This window comes from Lontra canadensis, unplaced genomic scaffold, assembly GCF_010015895.1.
Source record: "Lontra canadensis isolate GAN:19392208 unplaced genomic scaffold, GSC_riverotter_1.0 scaffold7, whole genome shotgun sequence".
In the NCBI taxonomy this organism is placed as follows: Eukaryota; Metazoa; Chordata; class Mammalia; order Carnivora; family Mustelidae; genus Lontra; species Lontra canadensis.
Genome location: NW_022631001.1, coordinates 15,958,607 through 15,979,872, shown reverse-complemented (window position 1 = coordinate 15,979,872; position 21,266 = coordinate 15,958,607). Strand labels below are relative to the sequence as shown.

The window sequence follows — 21,266 nt, the reverse complement described above, 5'->3', positions numbered from 1 at the left end:
GAGTTGGGGGCTGTGCTGCCAGAAGCAGACTGGGAATCATAGCTCAAGTGCATTCAACAGCTGATACCGCAGAAGCTGAGCCCTTGGGAGGCCGAATGCAAAGGCAGGGAGAAGATCTGACTCTGCCACCAAGATCTGACTCTGACTCTCCCCTTCTGGGGCCGCAGTTTCCTGTCCTGTCAATTAAGCCGTGGACCTGGGGTTGGCTAAGATTCCATCCAGCCCTAGACTTCCATAAAGCTAAGGAGAATAATATTCCAGGATGTCATTCTGAGATTAAAGAAACATGCTTATCATCTGATATTTATATAATCAGAGAAATCCTGTTACTCATTTATTTTGAGAGAGGAACTTGGTTGACTTTCTAAAATAAGTACAACCAACTGGCACCAGCCCTATTCCAGTGCTCTAGATAAAGCAAGCATCACTATGAAAATCCTATAGCTAAATCTGGTGTAACTCACCCCCCCTCTGTAAAAAATAAAGAGTGGGGGACAAAGGTACAAAGTTGCTGGATCATTTTTAGTAAGAATTCCCCTTAGGCCTTGCTAGTTCATTCTATTTGATTGCCTTGTCATTGCTGTTGTTGGGGTAGGCACATCGTATGAGAACAAGGCCGAGGTGGGGGAGGTCTTGAAAATTCTTTTCCTCTGATTTTACTCTATGCATGTCCCCTACCTCTTCCAATGTTATGCCTCTAAGAGTCCTTTAGATGCTAAGGACAGCCCTCTAGGTACTAACTAAAGTATTAATAATTATACATTTGGAAAACAAATACCATATTATTTGTATAGTGGAGAGATCATCTGGAGAATTTCCCAGGAAGTGTCAGCTATTTTTTTTTTTTAATTTTAAGTGTCATTTGAAAGAGGTCCTCCTTTCAATTCCATTTCCAACTATTAGAATGTGATACAAGATAAGATTCTTTATTACCTTAAGTCTTGATCTCTTTTGTATGTCATACTTTTATTTATCATTTTAGAGAATAAAGGTTTGGGTCTGATTAATACTACTCTTTAAAATAAGTCCACTAGTTTTACACTCCATTACTGTATCACCCAATTTAATTTTCCTAACCGTCCACAACTTAATTCAAAAGACTAAATTCCTACCAGTATATTTTCAGCAAAATTTTTCTAGTACATTAATATTTTTCTTCACTCTATTTTTTTAATAAGATAACAGTATGGCAATTTTTCCTTCCAGTGTTATTCTATATACCCATTTCATTTGCATAAACTGATTTTTCTCTATCCTATTAACCCAATTGGCTTTTCCCAATCTGCTATCCAAGACTAAAACATTTCAAGATTTAAAATATTTTGCATCACAAAGACCAGCAACATAAAGCCGGTGAGGAGAAAAGAAATAGCTACTTTCCATCACATCTGTGACTTCACTACAAGACATGTTCCAGGGTGGTTCTTAATAGTTCCTGTTGTGGATTACACTGCAGTATATCTGAATAACCTTGTGAAATTCAGTCAGTCAAATTTGGAACATTAATAGTCAAAAGTAGTTTCTCTTTGTTTTATCCTGTTTTTATCTTAAATCTTGGGCTTTTGAAGTATTAGAACCTCCTGGAATAAGGAGGGACTCTATGCTTGTTCTAGGTGTCCAGCAACTCAAGGCCATCAAGAATGTGCCACCATCTGGAATCCTGCTCCCTTCTTGGCCCTGCTGTGCCTACCTGATACACATAGAAGATAACTTCATAGCCAAAGTGGAATCAACAGGGCACATCAATTCAAGTCCATAATTTAGTATCCATAGCATACCCTTCATGCGAGAAAAAGACAGTAAATTTCACGTGAGGAGGATATGACCTTAGGTGGAACTCGGACCAGATTCTGGGGCCAAGTGAAGAGAGGAGAATGCAGTGAGGGTGGGTATGGTTCCTCGTCTGGCCCATAGATTCACCTTGACAATGTATTAGATATCACTTCCCCCCTTTGGTTGTTAGTACTTATATTACTTTAAAAATTACAGTCAGCACTGATGAAGTATATTTTGGAAGGAATATAGGAGGCTCGCATTAAGAAGAGGTACACATTATAGTTCAGTGATGATGAATCTTATTCAACAGTTAGCTAGAGGGATGAAAGACTGCAACACTTTTCAAGTTCAATCAGTCACTTTTTTTTTTTTTTCCAGCTGAATTAATGAATTTTGTCAGGCAAGGAACAGGTACCTTTCATAGTCTAAGAAACAACTGATCATGAGATACCACGGAAGAAAGTCTTTCCACTTGCTGGGAAGAAGCATGTAAGTCTCTAGCAGTGTGCTTTTGATTTTCAATCAATACACCAAGTTCATGCAATATATATCAAGCAGATCAAGAGGTGAGACAAGAATATTTTCTTCGTATATTGACAGTAAGAAAATGTCTAAGGTTTTGGTCCATATACTCAATTTAAGATGATCAGGAATGAAAATATCTCTTTTCATTATTTTTACTGCAACCAGTGCTGAGAACTTGACCCTGGACCATAACATTCTCAAAGAGCAACTTGTTAAAAGTAATGTAATAACATTTCAAAAACATCTTCAAAGTGGTTAAACTTGACGTCTTATGGTGATGAACTATTAATAAAAACACATGTTCCATAGCTACAAGGTGTTGCTTTTATCTCCTCAAGCTGGATTGCTCACAAAGTGCAGATCACAGTAAGAAATGCTCCGTTGCCTACCTGACATACAGGGAGCGTTTCTGATTGGTTCGCAGGGACCCGGACCCGGAGCTCATGCTGTGGTTCATCATCTGCTCGCGCAGGTCATGGATTTTGGCCTCAAATCGAGCGTAATCTGGAAAAGGAAACAAAGATGGTAGATTTGATCCCGTGCCTTCAGAAAAGGAGAAATGGTGCATAGCCAAGGCAGCTACCTGCCTCTGATGCTGGTTCCTTTGCCAAGTATCAGGGAGATGCACAACTCAGAACAATGAACACAGAGGGATCAGTTGCTTAATGTTATTTATTTGCAGACATTGACAAAAGGAAAAGGACAATTAGTTACTTCTCCAAATGTAACTAGAAAATATATCGCCATCAAATCCCCAACACGTGAAAAGTCCACGGGGGAGGAGGTATGTGAGGTTATAAACAGGCAGCACAGGGCATTCTTGTGGTGATGAAAATGTGCTGTCTTGACTGTTGGTAATGGATACTGAACGTGTGAAAAAATATTCTACACTTGACTACACTCACACAGACGAGTACAAGGAAAACTTAGAAAACTAGAATTAGATTGATGGATTACATCAATGTCAATATCCTGGCTATCAGAATGTGCTTTAGTTTTACAAAATGTTACCATTGGGGAGAACTATGAGTAAACATTACATGGATCTTCCTATAATATTCATTACAACTGTATATGAATATATGATTACCTCAAAATTAAACTTTAATTTAGAAAAGAGGGCAAAAAAAAAAAACAAACAACAAAACAAAATGCCCACAAAACACCAAGATCCATGAACAAAACAAATATCCAAGGAATTAGCAATTAGAGGGTTGCTAGAAGCTGATCATTTGGGATCACACTTCAATTTTGCCTTATAACTTTAATACAAAAAGTCCATGTCAAACTTCATCAACTCTAATATGCATTACACATTTAAATGAGCTTCTAGAGAACGGCATTGGAAATGGGGGTAAATATATTTTAGAAACATATGGGTCTAAAAAAAATCAAGAAAATGTAGGTATATATCACACTATTTCTTCATAGGAAAAGTATTTTTTCCATATGTCAATCCAATAAAAATGAAGACAGCACAAACAGGTTTTAAGATATTAGCACAATCAGCATGTAAAAAGGAAAAGCTTTTGAAGTTTTGATATTATTGATTACAATTTGTTCTATCTCCTTGGCATACAGTGTCTTGCTTTAGCAAAATCTAGTGGGTGAGAAGGTCAATTCACTCACAAGATAAATGTGAAAACGTTAGTTCAAATTTTAAATGGTTCTTTTAATTGCAAAGAAACTCACCATAGAGAATTTTTTAAATGCTAATTCAAATTATAAATTGTTCTTTTATAGAGAGAAACTCATCATAAAGTATTTCCTCAGTACATTTCAAAAAACAATTTGATTTTCAATTTAATTTATTCGTAATTTTTCATAAAAATAAGGATGACTAAATGAACATAATAAAAGATGATCTCCTTACAGTGTTTCAAATCTTATAATAAAAAGTTCCACAAAATTAAATTTAAATTCAATTTACTGACTATCTGTTGATTATTATGGGGTAGGATATCATAAAGGAGAAGATTTAACTTTGGTTTTCAGTGATAAGAAGATAACTGGATAATAACCTATGAATGCTAAATTTTTTGTTAAAGATTTTATTTATTTATTTGACAGACAGAGATCACAAGTAGGCAGAGAGGCAGGCAGAGAGAGAGGGGGAAGCAGGCTCACCACTGAGCAGAGAGCCTGATGTGGGGCTCGATCCCAGGACCCTGAGATCATGACCTAAGCCGAAGGCAGAGGCTTAACCCACTGAGCCGCCCAGGTGCCTCTGAATGCTAAATATTTTTAAAGTTTAGTACTCTAAAGATAAAACCATCAAAGTTGACTGGAAATTTCTGGTGCCTAAGCCAAGTCTTATGTAATCTGGATTTGGAAGCCTCCCTCTTCAATACAGCCATTTTTTTTTAAATTTTATTTTTTATAAACATATAATATATTTTTTCCCCAGGGATACAGGTCTGTGAATCGCCAGGTTTACACACTTCATAGCACTCACCATAGCACATACCCTACCCAATGTCCATAACCCCATCCCCCCTCTCCCAACCCCCCTCCCCCCAGCAACCCTCAGTTTGTTTTGTGAGATTAAGAGTCACTTATGGTTTATCTCCCTCCCAATCCCATCTTACTTCATTTACTCTTCTCCTACCCCCTTAACCCCCCATGTTGCATCTCCTCTCCCTCATATCAGGGAGATCATATGATAGTTGTCTTTCTCTGATTGACTTATTTCGCTAAGCATGATACCCTCTAGTTCCATCCACGTCGTCGCAAATGGCAAGATTTCATTTCTTTTGATAGCTGCATAGTATTCCATTGTGTATATATACCACATCTTCTTTATCCATTTGTCTGTTCATGGACATCTAGGTTCTTTCCATAGTTTGGCTATTGTAGACATTGCTGCTATAAACATTCGGGTGCACGTGCCCCTTCGGATCACTACGTTTGTATCTTTAGGGTAAATACCCAGCAGTGCAATTCCTGGGTCATAGGGTAGTTCTATTTTCAACATTTTAAGGAACCTCCATGCTGTTTTCCAGAGTGTTTGGACCAGCTTGCATTCCCACCAACAATGTAGGAGGGTTCCCCTTTCTCCGCATCCTCACCAGCATCTGTCATTTCCTGACTTGTTAATTTTAGCCATTCTGACTGGTGTGAGGTGGTATCTCATTGTGGTTTTGATTTGTATTTCCCTGATGCCGAGTGATATGGAGCACTTTTTCATGTGTCTGTTGGCCATCTGGATGTCTTCTTTGCAGAAATGTCTGTTCATGTCTTCTGCCCATTTCTTGATTGGATTATTTGTTCTTTGGGTGTTGAGTTTGCTAAGTTCTTTATAGATTCTGGACACTAGCCCTTTATCTGATATGTCGTTTGCAAATATCTTCTCCCATTCTGTCAGTTGTCTTTTGGTTTTGTTAACTGTTTCCTTTGCTGTGCAAAAGCTTTTGATCTTGATGAAATCCCAATACTTCATTTTTGCCCTTGCTTCCCTTGCCTTTGGCGATGTTCCTAGGAAGATGTTGCTGCGGCTGAGGTCAAAGAGGTTGCTGCCTGTGTTCTCCTCAAGGATTTTGATGGATTCCTTTCTCACATTGAGGTCCTTCGTCCATTTTGAGTCTATTTTCATGTGTGGTATAAGGAAATTATCCAATTTCATTTTTCTGCATGTGGCTGTCCAATTTTCCCAACACCATTTATTGAAGAGGCTGTCTTTTTTCCATTGGACATTCTTTCCTGCTTTGTCGAAGATTAGTTGACCATAGAGTTGAGGGTCTATTTCTGGGCTCTCTATTCTGTTCCATTGACCCATGTGTCTGTTTTTGTGCCAGTACCATGCTGTCTTGATGATGACAGCTTTGTAATAGAGCTTGAAGTCCGGAATTGTGATGCCACCAACTTTGGCTTTCTTTTTCAATATTCCTTTGGCTATTCGTGGTCTTTTCTGGTTCCATATAAATTTTAGGATTATTTGTTCCATTTCTTTGAAAAAGATGGATGGTACTTTGATAGGAATTGCATTAAATGTGTAGATTGCTTTAGGTAGCATAGACATTTTCACAATATTTATTCTTCCAATCCAGGAGCATGGAACATTTTTCCATTTCTTTGTGTCTTCCTCAATTTCTTTCTGAGTACTTTATAGTTTTCTGTGTATAGATTCTTAGTCTCTTTGGTTAGGTTTATTCCTAGGTATCTTATAGTTTTGGGTGCAATTGTAAATGGGATGGACTCCTTAATTTCTCTTTCTTCTGTCTTGTTGTTGGTGTAGAGAAATGCGACTGATTTCTGTGCATTGATTTTATATCCTGACACTTTACTGAATTCCTGTACCAGTTCTAGCAGTTTTGGAGTGGAGTCTTTTGGGTTTTCCACATATAGTATCACATCATCTGCGAAGAGTGATAGTTTGACTTCTTCTTTGCCGATTTGGATGCCTTTAATTTCTTTTTGTTGTCTGATTGCTGAGGCTAGGACTTCTAGTACTATGTTGAATAGCAGTGGTGATAACGGACATCTCTGCCGTGTTCCTGACCTTAGAGGAAAAGCTTTCAGTTTTTCTCCATTGAGAATGATATTTGCGATGGGTTTTTCATAGATGGCTTTGATAATATTGAGGTAAGTGCCCTCTATCCCTACACTTTGAAGAGTTTTGATCAGGAAGGGATGCTGTACTTTGTCAAATGCTTTTTCAGCATCTATTGAGAGTATCATATGGTTCCTGTTCTTTCTTTTATTAATGTGTTTTATCACATTGATTGATTTGCGGATGTTGAACCAACCTTGCAGCCCTGGAATAAATCCCACTTGGTCGTGGTGAATAATCCGTTTAATATACTGTTGAATCCTATTGGCTAGTATTTAGGTGAGAATTTTTGCATCTGTGTTCATCAAGGATATTGGTCTGTAGTTCTCTTTTTTGATGGGATCCTTGTCTGGTTTTGGGATCAAGGTGATGCTGGCCTCATAAAATGAGTTTGGAAGTTTTCCATTTCTATTTTTTTGGAACAGTTTCAGGAGAATAGGAATTAGTTCTTCCTTAAATGTTTGGTAGGATTCCCCCGGGAAGCCGTCTGGCCCTGGGCTTTTGTTTGTTTGGAGATTTTTGATGACTGTTTCAATCTCCTTACTGGTTATGGGTCTGTTCAGGCTTTCTATTTCTTCCTGGTTCAGTTGTGGTAGTTTATATGTCTCTAGGAATGCATCCATTTCTTCCAGATTGTCAAATTTGTTGGCATAGAGTTGCTCATAGTATGTTCTTATGATTGTCTGTATTTCTTTGGTGTTAGTTGTGATCTCTCCTCTTTCATTCATGATTTTATTGATTTGGGTCCTTTCTCTTTTCTTTTTGATAAGTCTGGCCAGGGGTTTATCAATCTTATTAATTCTTTCAAAGAACCAGCTCCTAGTTTCGTTGATTTGTTCTATTGTTTTTTTGGTTTCTATTTCATTGATTTCTGCTCTGATCTTTATGATTTCTCTTCTCCTGCTGGGTTTAGGGTTTCTTTCTTGTTCTTTCTCCAGCTCCTGTAGGTGTAGGGTTAGGTTGTGTACCTGAGACCTTTCTTGTTTCTTGAGAAAGGCTTGTACCGCTATATATTTTCCTCTCAGGACTGCCTTTGTTGTGTCCCACAGATTTTGAACCGTTGTATTTTCATTATCATTTGTTTCCATGAATTTTTTCAATTCTTCTTTAATTTCCTGGTTGACCCATTCATTCTTTAGAAGGATGCTGTTTAGTCTCCATGTATTTGGGTTCTTTCCAAATTTCCTCTTGTGATTGAGTTCTAGCTTCAGAGCATTGTGGTCTGAAAATATGCAGGGAATGATCCCAATCTTTTGATACCGGTTGAGACCTGATTTAGGACCGAGGATGTGATCTATTCTGGAGAATGTTCCATGGGCACTAGGGAAGAATGTGTATTCTGTTGCTTTGGGATGAAATGTTCTGAATATATCTGTGATGTCCATCTGGTCCAGTGTGTCATTTAAGGCCTTTATTTCCTTGTTGATCTTTTGCTTGGATGATCTGTCCATTTCAGTGAGGGGAGTGTTAAAGTCCCCTACTATTATTGTATTATTGTTGATGTGTTTCTTTGATTTTGTTATTAATTGGTTTATATAGTTGGCTGCTCCCACGTTAGGGGCATAGATATTTAAAATTGTTAGATCTTCTTGTTGGACAGATCCTTTGAGTATGATATAGTGTCCTTCCTCATCTCTTATTATAGTCTTTGGCTTAACATCTAATTGATCTGATATAAGGATTGCCACTCCTGCTTTCTTCTGATGTCCATTAACATGGTAAATTCTTTTCCACCCCCTCACTTTAAATCTGAAGGTGTCTTCGGGTTTAAAATGAGTTTCTTGTAGGCAATATATAGATGGGTTTTGTTTTTTGATCCATTCTGATACCCTGTGTCTTTTGATTGGGGCATTTAGCCCATTAACATTCAGGGTAACTATTGAGAGATATGAATTTAGTGCCATTGTATTGCCTGTAAGGTGACTGTTACTGTATATTGTTTCTGTTCCTTTCTGATCTACTAGTTTTAGGGTCTCTCTTTGCTTAGAGGACCCCTTTCAATATTTCCTGTAGAGCTGGTTTGGTGTTTGCAAATTCTTTCAGTTTTTGTTTGTCCTGGAAGCTTTTAATCTCTCCTTCTATTTTCAATGATAGCCTAGCTGGATATAGTATTCTTGGCTGCATGTTTTTCTCGTTTAGTACTCTGAATATATCACGCCAGCTCTTTCTGGCCTGCCAGGTCTCTGTGGATAAGTCTGCTGCCAATCTAATATTTTTACCATTATATGTTACAGACTTCTTTTCCCGGGCTGCTTTCAGGATTTTCTCTTTGTCACTAAGACTTGTAAATTTGACTATTAGGTGACAGGGTGTGGACCTGTTCTTATTGATTTTGAGGGGGGTTCTCTGAACCTCCTGGATTTTGATGCTTGTTCCCTTTGCCATATTGGGGAAATTCTCTCCAATAATTCTCTCCAATATACCTTCTGCTCCCCTCTCTCTTTCTTCTTCTTCTGGAATCCCAATTATTCTAATGTTGTTTCATCTTATGGTGTCACTTATCTCTCAAATTCTGCCCTCGTGGTCCAGTAGCTGTTTGTCCCTCTTTTCCTCAGCTTCTTTATTCTCTGTCATTTGGTCTTCTATATCGCTAATTCTTTCTTCTGCCTCATTTATCCTAGCAGTGAGAGCCTCCATTTTTGATTGCACCTCATTAATAGCTTTTTTGATTTCAACTTGATTAGATTTTAGTTCTTTTATTTCTCCAGAAAGGGCTTTTATATCTCCCGAGAGGGTTTCTCTAATATCTTCCATGCCTTTTTTGAGCCCGGCTAGAACCTTGAGAATCATCATTCTGAAATCTAGATCTGACATATTACCAATGTCTGTATTGATTAGGTCCCTAGCCTTTGGTACTGCCTCTTGTTCTTTTTTTTGTGGTGAATTTTTCTGCCTTGTCATTTTGTCCAGATAAGAGTATATGAAGGAACAAGTAAAATACTAAAAGGGTGGCAACAACCCCAGGAAAATATGCTTTAGCCAAATCAGAAGAGATCCCAAATCGTGGGGCGAGGGGGGGAAAGGGGATAAAAAGAAGTTCAGAAAGAAAAAAAAAGAAAAAAAGAAACAAATAAAAAAAGAAAACCAATAATGAAAAAATATAAAAAGGAAAAAAATATATATATATATTAGATAAACTAGCTAAAAAAACGTTAAAAAAGAAAAGGGTAAAAGTTAAAAAAATTTAGCAGAAGAAGAGAAAAATAATTGAAAAAGAAAAAAAATTAAATTAACTGCAAGGCTAAAGAATCATGGGGAGAAAGCCATGAGTTCCGTGCTTTGCTTTCTCGTCCTCTGGAATTCCGCTGCTCTCCTTGGTATTGAAACTGCACTCCTCGTAAGTGAACTTGGTCCTGGCTGGGTTTCTTGTTGACCTTCTGGGGGAGGGGCCTGTTGTAGTGATTCTCAAGTGTCTTTGCCCCAGGTGGAGTTGCACCGCCCTTACCAAGGGCCGGGCTGAGTAATCCGCTCGGGTTTGCTTTCGGGAGCTTTTGTTCCCTGAGCGCTTTCTGTAGAGTTCCGGAGGATGGGAATGAAGATGGCGGCCTCCCAGTCTCCGGCCCGGAGGAGCCGAGAGTCTGGGGCCCCACTGCTCAGTGCGCCCTCAGAGAACAGCGCCCAATTACTCCTTTCACCCTCGCCTCCAGCTGCGCTCCAAGCTGACCGAGCCTGCGACTAGTTCAAGGTAACCCCGAGCTGAGAGTCACTCCTCGGCTCTGTCTCTGTAGCCGGTTTCCCCGTTCTAATACCTGCAAACTCTGCGACACTCAGACACCCCCGATCCTTCTGTGACCCTGCAGGACCTGAGGCCACACTGGCCCCGCGTGGGCTTCACCCCGGTTTAGCCTCTGGAGCGATGTCCCTCAGTGGAACAGACTTTTAAAAGTCCTGATTTTGTGCTCCGTTGCTCCGCCGCTTGCCGGGAGCCGGCCCCTCCCCCCGCGGTCTATCTTCCCGTCACTTTGGATTCACTTCTCAGCCAGTCCTTCCTTTCAGAAAGTGGTTGATTTTCTGTTTCTAGAATTGCTGTTCTTCTTCTCTTCGATCTCCCGTTGGATTTGTAGGTGTTTGCAATCTTTAGATAAGCTATCTAGCTGATCTCCCGCAACCTGAAGTAGTCTCAGCCTGCTACTTCTCCGCCATCTTTTTTTTTTTTTTTAATGGAACATTAGTTACCATACAGTACTTCATTAGTTTTTGATGTAGTGTTCCATGATTCATTGTTTGTGTATAACACCCAGAGTTTATTTCAATATGTGCCCTCCTTAATACCCATCACCCAGCTATCCCATCCCCCCAAACCCCTACCACCTCTGAAACCCTCAGTTTGTTTCCCAGAGTCCATAGTCTTTCACGGTTTGTCTCCCTCTCCCTCTCTGATTCCCCCGCACCCTCTGCCTTCATTTTTTCCTTCCTTCTCCTAATGTCCTCCATGCTATTCCTATGTTCCACATATAAGTGAAACCATATGACAACTGTCTTTCTCTGCTTGACGTATTTCACTCAGCATCATCCCCTCCAATTTCATCCATGTTGGTGCAAATGGTGGATATTCATCCTATCTGATGGCTGAGTAATATTCCATTGTATACATGAACCACATCTTCTTTATCCATTTGTCTACTGAAGGGCATCTTGGCTCTTTCCACAGTTTGGCTATTGTGGACACTGCTGCTCTGAACTTTGGGATGCATGTGTCCCTTCTTTTCACTACATCTGTATCTTTGGGGCAAAACTTAGCTCTAAATAATTAGATCCTAAATGATTAAATAAGCAGAACATACATTTAATCTAAAATCTATTGATCATAATTTATGAAATTTATTTAAATCCCTTTTGACAGAAGAACGCATTCATTTATAACAATCAATATGACACTGTATGCAGATTTAAATTTTTTAGGGCAAGTCATGTTTTCTTGCCATCCTAAGAGTCAATTAATTATTAATTGGCATCACATGGCAGACACTCTACTTAGTGCTTCATGGGCAATTATTTCTTCGTTAAGTCACAAAATTAAGTTCATGGATGTTGTCAATATTTGGACTACATGAAAAACAGAGAATAAAAGCTGAGAGGTTAGCTCTTCTTCCTTCCCTCTCACTGCTGTCTGTTGCTACACCTTTCTCTAGAGATACCTGTTGTACTTGCACAGACATTTATCAACTCATTTCATATACATACACACACATACCCACATTCATTTGAGATCAATATGTATTATGCTAATGCCTTTATCTTCCTTTATAACTGTGTAATTTGGATCTTTTCCTGCCTTCTCCCAAATACGTAGATATATTTCTTAATACCCTTAATGGCATCATATGGTTAAGACCACAATTTATTCAACAGTTGCAGAGAAGTATGGCAGAAGATAGGCCCATCCAGCTCTTTGCTGTTCCAAACAGGATCTCAGGCTACGTGAGTGCATGGATGGGCAGGTTAGCTAGTGCAGGTACTGGTCAGAGCTTTGCACAGATGTCATGCAGACCCCTTTAGCACTTCTCAGAGAAGAAGATCATCTGGTCTGGGAGACAAAGCAGGATCTCTTAGTGTCTTCTGATCATGCTCCACACTGCCCCTTCCTAAATACCAGGCATTTCCCAGGAACTAGTAAGTCAGTCCTCCATCGGTTCCCAGGAATGCCTCCTTTACAACTTTGAGGACAGTGCTACTGTGATAAAAACCTAACATCACACCTCCTCTCCCCTACTTAAGCATCGCAATTCAGTGCCAATCCCTGACCCCGCTTGACCACTTTGCTACCTTTTTGTACTTATCACACCAAATTGGAGTGATTTGTGCAGTTGCCCATCTTCCCCATTAGACTGAGCTCTCTGAGAACAGAAACCACAACTCACTCTCCTTAGGGTTCCCTGTCCCTAACAGTGTCCGGTGTGCAGGAGGCATTTAAATAATAGGGTTTCAACAAACATTTTCTGAATGAATCATGAATGAGGAAATGAGCAGAATCATTAAATGAGTTCAGTTATAAAATGCCTACAGGCGCTGAAATTGCCCATTTCCTTTCCTTTTTTTATTTGACACAGAGAGGGAGAGTGAGAGAGCACAAGCAGGGGGAGCGGTAGGCAGGCAAGCAGAGGGAGAGAGAGAAGCAGGCTCCCCACAGAGCAGGGAGCCTGATGCGGGGCTTGACTCCAGGACTCTGGGATCATGACCTGAGCTGCAGACAGCCCCTTAACTGACTGAGCCACCCAGGTGCCTCTGAAATTGCCCATGTTCAATGTTAAGGTTTCTCTTAATGAAAAAGACAACACGCTTCTCCTGTGGGACTTCTTTCAAGGTTAAATCGTCTATCAAACTTTAAGGTTTTATCCTGTCTAATCATGCCTGCTTCCAAATCCCACTGATATTTTTATCGTTCTTCAGGTGATCTCTGTACTCTCCCCGTCACAGGCATGTCACACATTGGAAACTCTTCTCTGATACTTAACCTGTAACTGATCAGCACTCTGTAAAGCTCTTCTGGCTGTCACACTCTGTATGTCACAACAGGCTACTTGCTTTAATAGCAAACTGTGTTCTCCTTATTGTATGGCTCATTAGATCTCCCAGATGTTTTCTGCCTTGCTTTTGAAATGTTTGTTTTACACCATCTTCTACAGTGTTTACACTCCCCACTGTGGACGGGGAAGTGCTGTGCTGTATTGCATTTGTCTTAACTGGAATACATCGTGCCCTCAATTTTTCCACTTTGACACCACAAATCCTATGTTTAAAAGTGCTTACCGGGGCACCTGGATGGCTCAGTGGGTTAAAGCCTCTGCCTTCGGTTCAGGTCATGATCCCAGGTTCCTGGGATCGAGCCCCGCATCGGGCTCTCTGCTCGGCAGGGAGCCTGCTTCCCCCTCTCTCTCTGCCTGCCTCTCTGCCTACTTGTGATCTCTGTCTGTCAAATAAATAAATAAAATCTTAAAAAAAAAAAAAAGTGCTTACCCATCTCGTCACGCTTTTCTTTCTTTCTTTTTTTTTTTTAAAGTTTATTTATCCATTTTTAGAGAAAAGAATGCACAAGCTGGGAGAGGGGCAGAGAGAGAGAATCTCAAAGCAGACTCCCTGATGAGTGCAGAGCCCTACATGTGGCTCGATCCCATAACTCACATAGCCTGAGCCAAAGCCATGAGTCAGCAGCCTAACTGACTGAGCCACCCAGGCACCCCTTTATTTTTTATTTTATTATTACTTTTTAAAGTAGGCTCCCTGGGCAACATGGGGCTTGAACTCATGAACCCGATTTCAAGACTTGTATGCTCCACTGACCGAGCCAGCCCAGTGCCCCTCTTCGCTCCTTTTTAGAAAATAAAACTTAAGTACAAGTAATTTCATCAGAGCAAAAGCAACAGAATCTGTATTTACAAATATAAATGGTATGTGTATATATAAGAGAGACAGAGACAGAGGGAGAAGAGGAGCACTGTCTCCATCTTCTCAAAGATGAACAAGTTTATGGTTAGAAATGCTCTAGAAATAAATAAGCAAGCAGATACATAAACTGTGAGATGTAAATCTTCTTTATGTTTTATAATAGTACTGAAAATCAGACTTTTCAACAAAACCAAATCTAACACTGCCACTTCTATTTAATCTTAACCAATCCCTGCCCCTTTCTCTGAAGGTTTTAGTCATATCTCTGCCTTCGCTTTTCATACATTTTTCAGTCAAGTTCCTAACACTGGGGAGAACACTCATCTGAGATTTGAAAGTACTCCAATCTTTATACCATCTAAAGGAGAATTCATGTTTTCTGAGAACCTGAGGGCTAGTATCTGTGCTGTGTAATTGAAATACTATGTTCTTTCTCCTAACAAAGCTCTGAGGGAGTTTTAGAGATAAGGGGAAAAAAGTGCAGGGAGGTTAACTTCACCCAAGCCACCCAAGGTTGACCTTGGATCTCTGTGAGGCCAATTTATTTCCATTATATCTTCCCATCTGGTTTAACACCTTACTTCTCCTTTAGAACCTAAGGCGTCCTCAACTCTCTCGTTATCTCTCTTGACATCTTGCTCTCCTACCTCTCATCTGCTGTGCTGATTATGTGAACGCCGGACTTCTCTGTTGTAGTGCAAACTCCTTAGAGGTGCGGAAGCCTCCCCCCATCTCTGATCCACAAACCTCAGGGCCTGTGGTTCCTTGTGCTCTAGACTCAGGACTGTGCTAGGTGCCTAGCATATAGTGCTGAATAAGAACCTGAAGGAGTTTGCTTCCAGAACGGGACAATGACAAGGAAATCAATCATAATGCTGAAGTAGGGAGCTGCGTTAAAGCAGCAACACCTTATTCTGGCTTATTTTGCATGAAATAGATGCCTGGTAAATGCTTTCAGAATTGCAAAAGTTATCTGTGTTATGTTTTTTGGGGTTATCTTGTATAACAAGAAGCAACCCACTGAGAACTGATTTCTAGGCAAATGTTTTAGAGGAGTTTCAAGAAAAATGTCTCCTTCTTGGGCATTTAAATCCAGTTGTTCCTGGCAACACACTCATACTGGGATTGTGTCACTTGCTTTCACTTGGTTGGACATGATGGCTGCTAACAGTAGACAGGGTACAAAATACGACTTATATAGACGGGGTCAGAATCCTGGCTCTGCCACTTACAAGCTGTGTATCATTACGAAAATTATTAACCTTTCTGGGCTCAATTTCCTCATAAGCAGAACATGAATAGTAATTGTTTCTACATCAAGATGTGTTGGGAAGATTACAAGAGAGCATACGGACGTCAAGGGTTGACTCTTGGTAATGACTGGTAATTCCTCCTGTTAATTATCATGTGTAATTCAACACCCATTCTTATTCACTGCTTGCAAAAGTCATAACCCCTTTCTGTACTAAGTAAAATGGAAAGCTGTGTCCATTCCAGAGCCTCCCTTGGTATAGGTTCATGCTGCCTGCTGGTTTCTCAAGGGTGTGAGCTACTGATGGACACTTGAATGGAGAAAGGCAAAGGTGTGAACACCACACGTGACACATGAGAAGCGTCTCTGCTATACACTGGTTTCCTCTGAAATTTGTCAAGGGTGAATGAGGAGACACAGAATGCAACCCCACCTTATCATTCACACAGAAAAGGAGGCACTGCCTCTCTGAGGGGACAGGAGTTATTTAAGGCAGTAGGATTAATCCAAACTGATTAAAGCTACATACATTTTCAAGGCTCAGATGGCCAGCCTTGTGTCTCCGAGAAGGAAATGATGAGCTCCATGCGTTAGACAACAGCATGAAGCTATGGGCATGCTCTTCTCTAAGTGAACTGGTGGGGAGGGCACCTCTCTCCAGTTACAACCTCATGCTGCTGACCCCCAGTTGTGTGAGCAGAGGAAGGGGGGTTAGGAACTCTAGGTTAGGAAGCCAGCTCTGAATCTTAAGCCTGTCCTTAGCTACCAGTGGGGCCCTGGGAAGTTTCCTGAACCTCTGTTCGTTCATCTGCAAAATTGTGAGGTTCCTCCCACAAAGTGGTTTTGAGAATCACAATGAGATCTGACATGAAGCATTTGGCAAATGTACAATAGTTGTTGCTGTTATTTTCCTGGTGGCTTCCTTCAGAATAAATGCATATGCAGTCCTTAGTGGCACCAATAAGGACTAGCATCTTATTCCCATTTGCTCATTATGGACCACTGCGCAGCATTACCAACAACTGGTGAAATCATTGAGCTCTAAGGGGTTCTGCACATCCTAGTGACACAGGCTGCTTTCCTGCTGTGTTACCATTTCCTTGCTATAGGGAAAGTAGTTGGGAGAGGCCACCTGCTGCATGCCTGAGAAGCGATGTTTTTCATAGACAAATCTGAACTAGGAGCTCTGAGTACCTCATAAGCTAAGGAAGTTTAAGTGCTGGGCACTTTCCAATAGTGCCCAGGCTGGGGCAAATATCAATGGTGTGCAGTCTATTGGGATCACAGTATTATCACAGTATTATCTACGTGGACATGACACTCCTTGCTGCCAGGGTCCAGGAGGGGTACGAGGGAAGGATGCAGGAGGAACAGTTCACATCTATTTTTAGCATGACATCTGATCACTGCTCCAGGGATGAGATACTGCGAGCAATTATAAAAGTTTCCATTTCTTGGGGGGGGGGGGGTAACATCCTTCTTTCATTTATTCAGCAAACATTTCTTCAGGATTTCTTACATGCCAGGTGCAATGCTAATTGCTAGGGACACCAAAATCACCGGAAAGACCTTTGCCTCAAGCGGCTCACAGGCTAGTGCTTTGCTGCCTTTAATTTTCTACTTTCCTGTTGTGAATATAAAAAAAGAGCATCTGCCATTTAAATATCTGCTCTTTGTGAGTAGGATTAAGTGCTTTCTAGAAGGTAATGGGATATCTCTATGGTGGGAAGAAGCCAATATAGTCGGATCCATGTTATAATGGAGAAACTGAGGCAGGGTAAATCTTTGTGAAAGACTGTGGGGTTCCTGGCGAAGGGAGAAGATCAAGAAGGGTCTCAAAGTCATTCCCTGGAATGAGTTGCTGGACTTGAGTCTTGGCTCTGAGGGATGTTGGGAAAATCCCTTACCCTCTCAGAGAGAATGGTTTCCTGTTAGGTGGGGAAATCATCCCTGCCCCTATAAAACATTGTCCTGACACAGTGTACCTCATTTCCATAGTTTTAAGCAGTATTGATATTTAAAAGCACCATCAATTCATAACAATAAGAGCATCTTTTTTGGAGAGGGTGGATACCAGACTCATTCTGATTTTACAAGCTGAAATGTATGTGTGTAGAGGGGGAAGATTTTGGCCTCCTAATCACTACAATCTGATAAGTGTGAAATCAAGAAAATCCCAAATACGTTACTGCACCCTGTCCACTAGGCATTTAGCAAAATCACGTATTTATAAGAGGGTGAGGCATAGATCAGAGGTTAAATCTCAAGTCCAAGAAGCAACAGTCTGTCAAAATTCTTGCGTACGATGATACAAGAATAACCGTATTTACTTGGAGCTCAGAAAAAAAAAAAAATCAATTGTTCCCATTTCACCACCTCTTGTTTTCTTAGTTGCCCTGGGATTTCGGAGCCAGACAGACACAGAAAAGGTCCTGCCATTTCATATCAGGCTTTAGAAATACCTTAGAGCCTTCTCACTCTGGCTGCTTTTCAAGATGTCATGCTGGGAAGGGTGTGGTTTTTAGAAACAAAACAAAACTTCAGAAGACTGGTTTCCCTCTCACACAGCCATGGGAATGCCCACCTGCCTTCAAGAGAGCTGACCTCTGGCCAATGGAATTTATTAGATGTTCACTTCAACCCCTGACTTAGCTCATCATCTCCCAGGTTGCCACCTCTGTGTTAAAGTGGTAACATGGAGTTTTCCACTGGTAAAGATTTAGAGATGTTGTTTGGCTTACTTCTGACCAAGCTACCGTGCTATTGTGTGTGTGTGTGTGTGTGTGTGTGTGTCCGTGACAAAGAGATGGAGAGTGACAGAAAGAGAGAAACATATTAAAAACTAAATTCTCTAGAGTCAAACTTTAACTGGGAATCCTAGACAATAGGGTAAGTCTGCTATCTTTTCTGCACTTCACAAAAGAAAAGGATGTATATACCAATTTCTTGTACATCTTCAGTACTGAGCACTAAGAACTCAGCTGTGGACACCATAAGGGCAAGACACTGTCACAATTGTTTTCTGTATCCTAAAACTTATTTTTTGTTTGGTTTTTAAATATTTTATTTACTTATTTGACAGAAAGAGAGACAGTGAGAGGGGGAACACAAGCAGGGGCAGTGGGAGAGGGAGAAGCAAGCTTCCCGCTGAGCAGGGAGCCCCATGCAGGGCTCGATCCCAGGACCCCAGGATCACGATCTGAGCTGAAAGCAGATGCTTAATGACTGAGCCACCCAGGTGCCCCAGTATCCCTAACACTTAAAACAGAGTACGACAGACAGCTATCAGTATATAAATGCTAACATAAATGTCTGCTGAGTTGGGTGGGTTAAATACAGAATTCAGGGAAAGAAAAGTGATCCTTTAGTTTGCCAAATCTACTATGAAGTAGAGCAAACTTTTTAGAATAATTTTTTTAAAGATTTTATTTATTTGACACACAGAGAAAGAAATCACAAGTAGGCAGAGAAGCAGGCAGAGAGAGAGAGGGAAGCAGGCTCCCCGCTGAGCAGAGAGCCCGATGCAGGACTCGATCCCAGGACCCTGAGATTATGACCTGAGCTGAAGGCAGAGGCTTAACCCACTGAGCCACCCAGGTACCCTAGAATAATTTTTAATAACACACTGAATTAAAGTATACTGTCTCTCTCTGTCTCTCTCAGTAGAACTGGGGTCATTTGTTTTGACTTGAACAATTTTCTGTGCAGCTTGGCTAGAGACCCTTTAAAGAGGTTTCAGCCAAATGCTTACGAATTCTTTAATGTGAAAAATGAAGTAAGTTTTATGGGCAAACCACAGTCTGAATCCCTAACCAGCTATTTCACACAATATGGATACAACTCTAAAAATTAGATACATCAAATTTCAATTTGGCTTCATGCAAGTTTTGTTTTATAGATTCATAAAGGCAGTTTTTTTTTTAATTATCAGGATTATTACATAACAGAGTAAGCAAAGAAACTTTTTGAGCTTGTCAAAGGCGTTGTCTTTAAGCAATTAGGAGTAGCCTGATGTAATGTGATTTTTTTAAAAAACCAATTAGAATCCAACTTTGCATCTTAAGTTCACTACTGACTCACAATGTGGACTTTTGTGCAAGTTATTCAGCCTAAAGAAGATTTGTTTTTCTCATCTGTATAACAAAAAAAATCACCTACCTCAACAGACTGTTGGAAGATTAAATGCAATGGCATTTGTAAATGGTAATGGACTAGAATGCTTAATAAATGGAAAAGAAAAAACATTAAAACCTCCTCAAGCCTTGTATTTCTTGTTTATGAAATGGGGATGATATTAATACCCTATTTACATCACAAGTTTGTTGCGATCATCAAATGAAGAATCAATTATAAAAATGTTTGATAAACCGAATGGTATAGGCTAAAGACAGAGTGATAATAAAAACATTCATGGGGCACCTGGGTGGCTCAGTGGGTTAAAGCCTCTGCCTTCGGCTCAGGTCATGATCTCAGGATCCTGGGATCGAGCCCCACATCGGGTTCTCTGCTCAGTGGGGAGCCTGCTTCCTCCTCTCGCTCTCTGCCTGCCTCTCTGCCTACTTGTGATCTCTTTGTCAAATAAATAAATAAAAATCTTAAAAAAAAAAAAAACAATTCATACTGGGCGGCTCAGTCAGTTGGGGATCGAACTCTTGGTTTTTGCTCAGGTCATGATCTCAGGGTCATGAGATCGAGCTCTGCATTGGGCTCTGCACTCAGCACAGACTCGGCTTGGAGTTCTTGCTCTACCTCTATTCCTCCCCCTGCTCTCTTACACTCTACCTAAAATAAATAAATAAATAAATCTTAATGGAAAAAAAAATTAATATAATATCGTCTTTTTTTAAAACCCCAATCTACCTGGATGAATATTTCCTCAGTAACTGAAATTTGTTTCAAATGGTAGGGAATCTGATTTCTATCTTGGCTATGGAAACAAAGCTTCAGAGGGCATCATGCATGAGAGAGTAAACGTGAAACTCTGACGGGAAAATGGAAACTGCTGGTATCATTACAGCCTAGCTGCCAACGCTGATTCTCTCAAGATTTTGCTGGTAGGCTAGGGGAAAGGTTCAGAGCTGGGAAGCATAGGCTGTTGTTTAATTGGTGTGATTCGTAACTAATGATGCATCAGAAGAAGGATCAAGGTACTCTGCCTTCTAATTTAAGGCGTAGTACTTGAGACTACATTCAACTAGATAAGAAAGCCTTCCTTGGCAAATGCAAATATTACATCTTTGCTGGATCTGTCTTGTTCCTTCTTTTGTATTAAAATCATGGAACTAGAAGCTAAAATAATAATGTTCAAGCTTCCTGTGTTCTTCTGCAATAATGATGGGTTAGATCTTGCCCAAAGAGAAGGGTGATTATTTTTGCCTAATTATAGCCCAGGGGAGAGAAAGGAGATAAAGCAGTCTGGCTCTAGAGGTAGGCAGGTTGGCAGTCCCCTTGGGTGTGACTTAAGTGGTACAAATATCTTTCTTGCTTCCACAACATTCCTAGCAGATTTATCCTTTAATAGTGTTTGAAAAATATGTACACATATCATCTTGGAAGATAACCCACTATTCCGAGAAAAATAGAAGCACAATGGGAAGAACACTTCCCATAGTGGCTCAGAGAGGCTAGGCAATTTGCCCAAGGTCACACAGCAGAGCTGGGACTTGAATCCAAAGCCTATAGTGCCGGCCTCATCCAGTGCTTTTTCTGATACACTGATTCTACAATTTCCTCTATGGGTGATTGCCAGCCTCTCTATTGCTCCTGACACATACTGGT

The 21,266-nt window shown here is 40.4% G+C and overlaps 1 protein-coding gene across 26 annotated transcripts in view; it reads right to left on the bottom strand.

The window, feature by feature from the left end:
* DLG2 (discs large MAGUK scaffold protein 2) overlaps positions 1-21,266 on the bottom strand; it is a 1,980,468-nt gene that overhangs the window by 141,984 nt on the left and 1,817,218 nt on the right. For all 26 annotated transcript variants that reach the window (XM_032852928.1, XM_032852923.1, XM_032852924.1 and 23 more), the window contains one exon: positions 2,691-2,805. In XM_032852928.1, coding sequence (XP_032708819.1) covers positions 2,691-2,805 — 115 coding nt within the window. The remainder of the gene's footprint in view (positions 1-2,690; positions 2,806-21,266) is intronic.